Source organism: Saccopteryx bilineata, chromosome 3, assembly GCF_036850765.1.
Source record: "Saccopteryx bilineata isolate mSacBil1 chromosome 3, mSacBil1_pri_phased_curated, whole genome shotgun sequence".
Taxonomy (NCBI): Eukaryota; Metazoa; Chordata; class Mammalia; order Chiroptera; family Emballonuridae; genus Saccopteryx; species Saccopteryx bilineata.
The window spans coordinates 256,849,073-256,860,658 of NC_089492.1; the positions used below are offsets into that span (position 1 = coordinate 256,849,073).

The 11,586-nt window shown below is 47.6% G+C and overlaps 1 protein-coding gene across 1 annotated transcript in view; it reads left to right on the forward strand.

Annotated features, from left to right (window-relative positions):
* Positions 1-11,494, forward strand: part of TESK2 (testis associated actin remodelling kinase 2) — a 169,497-nt gene extending 158,003 nt beyond the window's left edge. The window contains exons 6-11 of the mRNA XM_066269345.1: positions 7,875-7,957; positions 8,213-8,297; positions 8,519-8,602; positions 8,811-8,897; positions 9,578-9,695; positions 10,051-11,494. Of these exons, the coding sequence (XP_066125442.1) occupies positions 7,875-7,957; positions 8,213-8,297; positions 8,519-8,602; positions 8,811-8,897; positions 9,578-9,695; positions 10,051-10,766 (1,173 nt within the window). The 3' untranslated portion in view covers positions 10,767-11,494. The remainder of the gene's footprint in view (positions 1-7,874; positions 7,958-8,212; positions 8,298-8,518; positions 8,603-8,810; positions 8,898-9,577; positions 9,696-10,050) is intronic.
* The last annotated feature ends 92 nt before the right edge of the window (positions 11,495-11,586 follow it).

Sequence of the window (11,586 nt, forward strand, 5' to 3'; positions counted from 1 at the left end):
TTTCTGATGAGATTCATCAGTAGCTTTTGGGAAACATTTATACTGTGCTGTTATTAGAGGATATAGTATTGGGGACATAGATTACTGAAACCCACTCTGTACCACCTTTGGGCTTTTAGACTAGTTGAGGAGACAGATATGTGAGCAGATTAGTACATAAGAGATATGGTAAAGATAAGGGAGCACATGGTAGGATGGAGGGCAAGGGATGGGACAGCAAACCAGGTACTCTTCTAAGAGACTTTAACAGTCTCTGGGACATTTAGGCAGCAATCAGGGCAATCAGCCTCTGATCCCTCTGTGCTGTGTTGGTTTTATTCAGTGCCAATATCGACCACGCAGTTGTTCTAGGAGACCTCAGGCAGTGCTCTCGGGTGTCTACTCCGGCCCATTTCTGAAGGATTTGTGTTGGCTCCAGAAATGCATTCGTCACTACCCCTGTGAGTCTGTTGTCAGCTCAGTCTCCACTATGGAGAGTGAATGTTTGATTATGTATGCCTTTAACATATGACAGAGAGAGAAAGTCAGAGAGAGGGATAGACAGGGACAGACAGACAGGAACGGAGAGATGAGAAGCATCAATTATTAGTTTTTCGTTGCGTGTTGTGACATCTTAGTTGTTCACTGATTGCTTTCTCATATGTGCCCTGACTGCGGGGCTTCAGCACACCAAGTGACCCCTTGCTCAAGCCAGCAACCTTGGGTCCAAGCTGGTAAGCTCTTTGCTCAAGCCAGATGAGCCCACGCTCAAGCTGGCCAGCTCGGGGGTCTCGAACCTGGGTCCTCCGCATCCCAGTCCGACGCTCTATCCACTGCGCCACCGCCTGGTCAGGCTGACATATGCTTTTGAAAGAAGTCCAATTGCTTGAGTCATAGTCCAAACTTTCACATAACAAACTTTTGCTAAGCTCTTTCTGAGTGTCTGTGCTAGGTTAGAGATACAGAGATGAGTGGGATCCTTCTCTGCCTCTGAAGAGGAAACTATATAGGTAATAGGTATGAGGACAAAGAGGAACAGGAACCAGGCAGCAACAATGCCTGGGCTCCATTTTGAACCTGAAAAGGTCACCTCTCACCTCAGGGAAGTCTAAGATTATGTCTGCTGCTTACTCTACACAAAGATACTTTTGAATAAAGTATTTTTCATTCTTTCTGTAATGGACCTTGCTTCCCACACAACCTGAAAATTGGTCTGGCTTTTTCAGAACTCCACAGTGGTCTGAGTTTCATACTCTATAGTCTATACAGGGGCCATGTCCAAGGTAGGTGAGACATGCAATCATTACCCTAGACGCAAGCACTAATTCTATTTAGCTTAATGCCATGGAACTCATTGGGATTTTCCATGATCATACTTCCAGTAAGAAGCCAGTGAAGAATGAATGAGGGACAAGGAAGTAAAAACAGAAAGTGTTGCCAGACAAACCTCACTAGCCTGGGCCCTGACTGGGAATCGAACCCAGGACTTCCATATGCCAGGCCAACGCTCTACCACTGAGCCAACTGGCCAGGGCTAAGGAGACCTGGGTTTTTACCACTTATAGTTGAAAGCTTCACTTTTCTCATCTTAAATGTAAAAATCTCATATGCTCACCTGAAGGTATGTTTTGAAGAAGTGTTGGATTGTGTTTGTGAAAAGTGTTTTATAATTTCTAGGGGACCACACAGACAGAAGTAGGCAATCTTTCCCTTAGTTGAAGGGCTAGGACATATTTTCCAGGCCATCTTCCTCTTAAGACATCCCTGCTTTCCTAAAGCTGATAGTCTATAGTTTACAGTCTATACTTATAGGAAGGCAGATACTTCATTATAATATGAGAAATGCTAAGATTAGAGAGAAGAGAAAGCATAGGATGTTTTGAAAAAGGATATAATTGAACCCAACCTGAGGGTATCGAGAAAGTTTCTTTCTTGGAAGAGATGATGCCCGAGCTGAATCTTGAAAGTTGAATTCTATTGAGTAAGTAGTGTGTGTGTGTGTGTAATATTCCAGACCACACCAAAAGGAATTGCATAGACAAAGGCATAGAGGCATAAACAGTATGATGTGCAGACTGTGAAGTTGAAATGGTAGAGGCTCAGAGTTAAAAAGAGAGGAGTCTGATCATATTATACAAACTTGGATTTTATAGTGCTCACAAAAATTAGGGGATATTTCAAAATGAATATGAAGTGATAAAATATCCCCTAGTTTTTGTGAGCAGTGTAGATAGGAAATAAAAACTATTGTTGGCTTTTAAAAAAATTACAGCTTTTTAATTTTTTTTTTCTTTTCTTTTTTTCTGAAGTTGGAAACGGGGAGGCAGTCAGACAGACTCCCGCATGCGCCCGACCAGGATCCACCAGGCATGCCCACCAGGAGGCGATGCTCTGCCCATCCGGGGCGTTGCTCTGTTGCAACCAGAGCCACTGTAGCGCCTGAGGCAGAGTCCATGGAGCCATCCCCAGCGCCTGGGCCATCTTTGCTCCAATGGAGCCTCGGCTGTGGGAGGGGAAGAGAGAGACAGAGAGGAAGGAGAGGGGGAGGGATGGAGAAGCAGATAGGCGCTTCTCCTGTGTGCCCTGGCCGGGAATCGAACCCGGGACTTCCGTACTCCAGGCCGACACTCTACCACTGAGCCAACCGGCCAGGGCCAGCTTTTTAAATTAAAAAAAAAATTTTTAATTTTTTTATTTTATTCATTTTTAGAGAGGAGAGAGAGAGAGATAGAGAGGGAGAGAGAGGAGAGAGAGACAGAGAGAGAGAAGGGGGGAGGAACTGGAAGCATCAACTCCCATATGTGCCTTGACCAGGCAAGCCCAGGGTTTCGAACCAGCGACCTCAGCATTTCCAGGTCGACGCTTTATCCGCTGCGCCACCACAGGTCAGGCAATAGCTTTTTTGAGATATGCTTTCACATAAAATAAAATTCACCCTCTCAAAGTATACATTTCGGTGGTTTTTTAGTATATTCAATAATCACCACTAATTTCAGAACTTTTTATCGCTCTAAATAGAAAACCTCTTATCCTAGTCCCCTCTCCAGTTAGCCCTTGGCAACCACTAATCTATTTTTAGTTTTTATGAATTTGCTTATTCTGGACATTTCATATAAATGGAATTATATGTTATTGCTGGCTTTTAAAAAAATATTTTATTTATTCAGTTTAGAGAGAGGGGAGAGAGATAGAGAGAAGGGGTATAGGAGCGGGAAGCACCATCTTGTAGTTGCTTCTCATTATGTGTCTTGACCGTGCAAGCCGGAAATTTTGAACTGGTGACCTCAGCATTCCAGGTCAACTCTACTCACTGCATAGGTCAGGCTATTGCTGGCTTTTAAATAGGGCAGTAACACAGTTAGATTTGCATTTTACAAAGATCATGCTGGCAGGAATGAGGAAGGTGGATTATGGAGATCAAGCCTGGACCAAGCCACAGAGTCCAGTTGGAAGAGTATGGCAATATTCAGGGAGGAATGATGAAGACCGGGACTTGAGCAGAGGTAGTAAGGATGAAGAGGGAGGGAATGACTTGAAAAACATCTAGAAGCTGAAATTAGTTGGAGTAAGAATAAAAACATACGATATATCTTAGTGTAAGGCCAGTAGCTGCAGCCACCATCACAGCCACTGGGCCCATGCAGGTTCACATTTGATTCAGACAGACGGTAATGAAACAACGGAGCCAAGAACTGGTGGGCCATTAGCTTTAATCCTAGCTCGTACCTGGCGGGCAAGAAATACACACAGTGAGGAAACACTTCCCTTTCCATCCAGGGCTCCCAAAGCCACTGACTGACTCATCTGAGTTTCCTAGAATTAAAGGTTTCTACCTCACCAGCCTTATTCACCTCTGTTCCCCATCTCCTTTTCCTGCACAAACTGGCTTCTCCTTTAGCACTCTGCCATCTTGGCTGCCTCTCCTCTGCAATGCTGATGGCAGGATCTGAGCAAGAGTGCCCCCCCCCCCCGGTCTGCCTCATTTTATGGTGTAGAAATTAAAGCCTTTAAGCCAATATACAAATAAGGAAGTCTCTGATACAAAGCCACTCATCTGCATCATAAACGGGATTCCTCATAAGAGTGCACCACCCCACATCATGCAACAGTCAGGGGTGTGGGGGAAAGCTCAGTTTTGAGAAGATCTTAGTATTAAAAGGGTGGGAAAGGCTTAGTCTTAAAACCAAGCCTTAGGCTATAAGGACCTTGCCAGCCTACAGCCTGTCTCCCACACCCAATGCAAACTATAGGCAAGCAAACATCATATATATATATATATATATATATATATATATATATCATATTTTCAAACTTATTTGACTAACACTTAAGTTTCTAGCTTAGCAAACTGGATGGAACTTACAACTAGAGTTTTTGCTTTTGGAAGAAAATGTTGAGGTCAGGTTTCCATGTATAGAGTTCAATATGAGTAATCCAGGATATGTCCAGAAATAGATGGGCTGTGCAAATCTGCAGCATAAGGATCAAGGTCAGAGCTGAGCATAGACATTTGGGAATCATCAGCACAAAGGTGGTTTTTAGAAAAGAAATGTGGGGCCTTGGATGGTTGGCTCAGTGGTAGAGCATCAGCCTGGCGTGTGGAAGTCCCAGGTTTGATTCCCGGCCAGGGTACACAAAGAAGAGCGACTGTCTGCTTCTCCATTTCCCCTCTTCCCCCCCTTCCCCCCCCCTCCTTTCTCTTTTCCCCTCAAGGCATGGCTCATCTGAACAAACTAGCTTCTGGTGCTGAGGATGGCACCATGGCCTTGCCTCAGGCGCTAAAATAGCTCTTTTGCCAAGCAATGGAGCAAAAGCCCCAGATGGGCAGAGTATCGCTCCCTAGTGGGCTTGTTGGGTAGATCCCAGTCAGGGCATATATGGGAGTCTGTCTCTCTGCCTTCCCACCTCTCACTTAATAATTAAAAAAAAAAAAAGAAAGAAAGAAATGTGGAATGGCCGCCACAAAAGAGCACAAGAGCTGTAGGCCTAAGGTGGAACCCCAAGAGTATCATCCTCACTGGATGGGAAAAAGAGCCCGCACTGAAGTCTATAGACTAGACAAAAGCAGAGAAGGAAATCAGAATTGTAGTTGTTATAGAAACCAGGAGGAAAGAATCAAAAAGGAATGGGAATAGCTCCAACTAGCCTCTAATAGCTAATCTGTTAGCTCCACAACCAAAAGTGATTGTTCTTCGCATGCTTAGTATTAATACAATTCCTGAATGATACCTAAAAACACTGATAGATGTAATCAGCAATGTTAACAGCAGAAAGATCAAGTAATGTAAGCACTAATTCTATTTCGCTTAATGCCATGGAACTCATTGGGATTTTCCATGATAATACTTCCAGTAAGAAGCCAGTGAAGAATGAATGAGGGACAAAGAAGTAAAAACAGAAAGTGTTGCCAGACAAACCTCACTAACCTGGGCCCTGTTAAGGACAGGCTCAGGAGTTTGTTGTAAAGCTCTACAGGGGTGAATTCTGGTTAGGGTTCCTCCCTGTTTTCCTTATCATCTCAGAGACAGACCCCTGAAGTTTGGCTCTTTTGGTCTTCAGTATCCCATCTTCGTCTTTGGCTTTAATGCCCAGTTATATAGCCAATGTGACCGCTGGATATACTTTAAGAGGAGACCAGCGGTCACATTTCAATTCAGAGGCAGATGCCACCTTGCCCCATGTTGTGGGGCTCTAGTCATTCCCGACTTAGCCATTTCTCAGCTGCTCAGAGAAGCTACTGTGAAGTCACTTACTCCCGAGTGGGTGCTTTGCAGTGAATGAGCAGGTTTCCCTGAATGTGAAGACGGAGCAGAAACTGAGCAGCTTTCATGAACGAGGCAGTGCACTGTGGCCATTCGGTGTTCCTTACTTGCTGCTCCCAAGCTGAATTTAACAAGGTTGTTTCTGAGGGCTATAAAGCAAATCATAAATAGGACTTTACACTTAACCTTGGGACCAGGAGCCTGAGTTGTTAGTGAAATAGGAGGAGGAGAGGAGAAAAATAGTTAACAGATCTGAGCTGCCACTGCCTCATAGGCCAGTGCCCTAAGCCTGGACTTTGACTAATAACCAAGTGGGCCTAGGGCCCCAAAGCCCTTCAAAGTCAAGGAGCTTGGAGGATGCCGAGCCAGCAGGACTGATGGGAAGGTTAATATCAGGTCAAGTACAAGGACGGTCCTGATTGAAAGCCAGAGACAATGGATGTCTGCCGGGGATCCTGGGCAGGAGAGGGTGTGGTGAAATCACAAGCTTATTCTAGTTTAGGGAAAAAGAGAATAGTGTGATCATGTCAAGGCCAGAGTAAGGGACTAATCTGTACCTAATGTGGAGTAAGCAGGTGACTTGGCAATGCCTTGGCAACTGGATGCCAAGGCTGGTGAGGAGGAGGGGTGTGGGTCTGGGTCAGATAGGGTCTTGCTGGCCCCAGAAATGTCTCTGTGAGCCAAGGACCCCTACTCTCCGCTGCCTCTGGAGGAAGTAGGGTAGAGCAAGGTGGCTCCTGAGCCAGAGTGGTGTAGGGCTTTTTTTTTTTAATGAAAATGTCCATGTTTATTTGTTTGTTTGTTTGTATTTTTCTGAAGCTGGAAACGGGGAGGCAGTCAGACAGACTCCCGCATGCGCGCGCCCGACCGGGATCCACCCGGCACACCCACCAGAGGGTGATGCTCTGCCCATCCAGGGCGTCGCTCTGTCACGACCAGAGCCACTCTAGCGCCTGGGGCAGAGGCCAAGGAGCCATTCCCAGCGCCCGGGCCATCTTTTTGCTCCAATGGAGCCTCGGCTGCGGGAGGGGAAGAGAGAGACAGAGAGGAAGGAGGGGGGTGGAGAAGCAGATGGACGCCTCTCCTGTGTGCCCTGGCCGGGAATCGAACCCAGGACTTCCGCACGCCAGGCTGACGCTCTACCACTGAGCCAAACGGCCAGGGCCATGTAGGGCTTTTTTGAATGCAGCTATTTGGGGAGAGGTCTTTGCTGCTTTGTATTTATTTACAAGCTGTTTGTGTTCATCCTTTCTTCTGGAGACAGTAGAGTTTGTTCAGTATGACCTAAGCCTCTCTTATGAGCTGAAGACTGTGAAGAACTAGCAGTTGCTCCTGAGCAGCTGACAGCCTGCTAAACTGCAAGAGGAAGTGGCATAGAGGAGGAGTTAAAGGGGTTGTGATGAGAGAAATAAAGATGAGAGCTGGGAGGAACCTTGCCTTAAAACACATGAAATTTTCTGAGGTGAAAAGGACTGGGAGAACATTCCAAATGGAAGGGAACAGTATAGACAAAGGCAAAGGCTTGAAGGGCCTGTTCAGGTTTCACAAGTCAAGCATGTCTGTGGGCAAGTCTGGATGAAGCTGTGTGCGTAGGGGCACCAGCGACAGAGGGGAGCAAATGGGGGCATAAGCCAGGTTTAGAGCCAGATCATTGACTTTGAATACCGGAGAGTAGGTTATCTGTGATCCTGTGGGCAGTGAAAGTTAGTATAAGCTTGGGTACTTGTCCTGTGCTTACATTTCTTGGCAAGATCAGGCCTGGCTTTTGGTCTCTATATTCTGAGGAGAGGAAGGGAGGCCAGGGGTCTGAAAGTCTGTCTTCCTCCACTGGATAGTTCCAAGAGAACAAGAGTTTCTGGTCATTGAGTTATCTCTGGCACTAGAACCATGCCTAGTACATAGAAAGCAAAGGTAAGTATTTGGAGCATGATATGAATCCTAGAGCAGCCACCCAAGATCCAAACCTAACTCATCTCACATGGCTGCCAGAGCCCCGAAGTCCAACCACTGCGGTCAGTCTAAGAGTATGGTTCCAAGGAGCAAGGTGCCCCATGGCAAGGAGGGGTGGTGGTAATTTTAGGGCCGCTTGGCCCCACTTCTGAGCCACACTGTCTTCTTCTTTGGGAATCCTAGAATTGCCTGATAAAGAGGGACGAAAACGGTTACTCTGCAGTGGTAGCTGACTTTGGCCTGGCTGAGAAGATCCCTGATGTCAGGTGGGTAGCCTTTAATGGTTGCTGGGGTGACAGAGGGAACTACAGCAAAAAGAGAACTACAGCTTCCTCCCTAGAGACCAGGACTTGGTCACAGCTCAACTTCGGCTTCCTAAATTTTCGTTAGTTCTAGTCTGTGCCTAGGCTAGAACTGGGCAGGAGAGGGTGTGATGAAATCACAAGCTTATTCTAGTTCAGGAGAAATCCCATTGTACCAGCCAGTGGCAAGCTCATTTTCTGTATCATCTCACCCCACAGCATGGGGAGTGAGAAGCTGGCTGTGGTGGGCTCACCCTTCTGGATGGCACCTGAAGTTCTCCGAGGTGAGACCTACAATGAGAAGGTGAGTCTGGGGACCCCAAGGCTTCATTGTTCTTAGAATCTTATCTTTAGCAGTGTCTAGGATCACCCTTTATGTTCAGAGCAGGGCAGGTACCTGGCTACCCAGTGAATGAATTGAATGAAATGTGGGCAGTAGGACCCAGGCCTGGGTTGGTGGACACGAGGGGCAGAAACCCCACGTCTCACTCCAGTGAGGGAAACTGAGGTCTCACTACCCACCAGGCGGACGTGTTCTCTTATGGGATCATCCTCTGTGAGATCATCGCTCGCATCCAGGCAGATCCGGACTATCTTCCGCGCACAGAGGTGAGCTGCAGGCACGAGGATCAGTGCCACTGAGGTGGGGCTGCTTTTGAGGCTGTGGAACTGTTTTGCTCTTGGGGTGGAGTTTCTGGAACTTAGTCTGTGTGGCTACTTCTCGGGGCAATTCTCAGCCTCTTCTGAGCAGGCCAGGACGGAGGGAGGGATTAATGACCTGTCTACCCTTGTCCTCTGTTCCCTCCCCTATCCACAGAACTTTGGGCTGGACTATGACGCTTTCCAGCACATGGTGGGAGACTGTCCCCCAGACTTTTTGCAGCTTACCTTCAACTGCTGTAATGTGAGTGTCTCCCCTGGACTCGGCTTTGGTCAGGGGCTGGGTTCACCTGGTTAGAACTGTAGGGAATGGCTGCTAATAGCCTCATGAGGGGCCTTATTTTCACCAATGAATGACAGTGCCCACATCTCCTTCTCTGGGCCTGCCAGGCTCTCCAGAACCCTGGACCAAGGAAGGGAAAATTGCTTTGTAATATCCGATCCTCAGCCTACTGGGAAGACCCACCACCCCTTGCCTAGGATATTGGTGGAGCTCTGGTCGGTTGTTAGACTGTGGATTCAGATGGTCCTAAGGCTGATGGGAAAGGCTCTTGTTAGGTTTCATTTTATACAGGTCTGGAGCTGGACCTACCTGTTAGGACCAAGGAGCAGCTGGGTTTTGTCTAGGTAGTGCTGAGAAACACATTAGCAGCAGAACTGAAGAAAGAACAAATCAATGTGAGCATACCCTTTTGGAGGGTTCTCTGCCAAATAAAGGGATAAGACACAGGAAGGGTGCAGAGATAGGGGAGGGTATTACACATTAGCCCTTGACCTTAGCTCTGGGAATCATCCTCATGGTCTTCAGAAAAGATCTCTTAGCTGCACATCTGAGTCTTAAAAGATGCTAGAAACAGACTGAAATGCTATTTCTGGGGTGAGAGGTAATAGGGCAGGGCTAATGGCTGCTGTGGATGTCTACAGATGGACCCCAAACTGCGCCCATCCTTTGTGGAGATTGGGAAGACCTTGGAGGAAATTCTGAGCCGCTTAGAAGAGGAAGAGCTGGAGAGGGACAGGAAGCTGCAACCCATAGCCAAGGGTAAGAGATTAAATCAGTACTGAACTCCAGGAGTTGTGCCCTGGCTGGATAGCTCAGTTGGTTAGAGCATCGTTCGGAAGCACAGAGGTTGGTGGTTCAATCCTGTCAGGGCACATACAGAGCAGATCGATGTACCTGTCTCACTCACTCTCTCTCCCGTCTTCTCACTAAAACCAATAAACATTAAAAAAAAAAGTGTGATTTGGTATAGAACCTTCTTTTTTTGAGTGTTTTCTCACTGGTGAAGTGGGGACAACAGTAGCTACTTTGTTTTCCCAAGTAAGAACATTTTGTGCACTGCTTCTATTTGTTATGATTAGTCAAAGTAACCCTGACTTGATATACTGTTCTTCAGGACTCTTGGAGAAAGGACCTGGGGTGAAGCGACTGAGCTCACTAGATGACAAGATCCCTCCCAAGTCTCCCCGCCCAAGACGTACTATCTGGCTATCTCGAAGCCAGTCAGACATCTTCTCCCGTAAACCCCCACGTACAGTGAATGTCTTGGACCCCTACTACCGGCCACGAGGTGCTGCTGCCCGCACCCCCAAAATCAACCCTTTCACTGCTCGCCAGGACCTCAAAGGTGGCAAGATCAAGTTCTTTGACCTGCCCAGCAAGTCTGTTATCTCCCTGGTATTTGACCTGGATGCACCAGGACCTGGAACTTTGCCTGTGGCTGACTGGCAAGAACCCTTGGCCCCACCTGCTCGGCGGTGGCGTTCTTTGCCTGGTTCACCAGAGTTCTTGCATCAAGAGGCCTGCCCATTTGTAGGCCGAGAAGAATCACTGTCTGATGGGCCCCTACCACGTCTCAGTAGTCTCAAGTACAAAGTAAGAGAGATCCCGCCATTCCGAGCATCTGCCCTACCAGCTGCTCCAGCCCATGAAGCCATGGACTGCTCCAGTCCCCAGGAAGAAAATGGTTTTGGGCCTAGACCTCAGGGGGCTGCTCCATGCCTTGCAGGTGCCTCTGAGGAGATGGAGGTAGAAGAAGAAAGGCCAAGAAACTTGGCTCCATTCTCTGTCTCAGGCACAGGTCTGAAAACCCAGGGAGAGCAGGATGGGTGAGAGGATTAATTCCTGGCTCACCTTGGGGATGGACCTTCAGCTGAAGCCACAGGGCCTCCTTGGTGCACTGCCTTGACTCTTCCCTGGCGCCCACAGGAGGCAGGCGAGATCGAGTCAGGCTTAACTATGGCTCCCAGTGACCAATGGCTGTATATGAGAGGGGAGACAGCAGTGAGAGGCCTTCCTAGTTAGGGTCAACAGCTGATACCAAGCCTCTGAAATCCAGCAAGGAGCCCCGGCTCCCACCTGGCCCCCCAATGGACTTTCTGCAGACAGGACCAGAGGACTCCTAATTCTAGTTCAAACTGGCAGGCAGCTATTACCCCAGGTTCTTCTTCCACCCCAGGTCTGTCTCTTGCCCTTTCCTGAGGACTAGAAGATACTGGATGGAGCTAACCAGGAGGCTGTAAAGGGCACGACTATTTCTCGGACCTGAAGCCCGGGGTGCTTCTTGCCAGTATGTCTAAGACACTTGAATAATTGTTGTTTGCACTTATTGCACAGTCAGACCACGTCACTACATTTCTATGCAAGGGGAGGGCAAGGCAGCGTGGTGGTCATGGCTCTTAGCTAACCTATTCAAAGATCTTTTCCAGTTGATTAATCTATTTTCATATTTATGAAGGAATCTTAATGTCCTGCCCTATAAGACTTTCAACCTTGTGGTTGGGAGTGGGGCTGGTTTTGTAGGCCCTAGGGCCTGCTCTATGTATTTGTCAACATGTGATATACCCAGTTGGTTAAACGGTTTATAGTGGACTGATTTTCTTCCCTTCCCACTATGGCTGGAGCTATGGGAACCGTCTGTCCTTATAGAGCC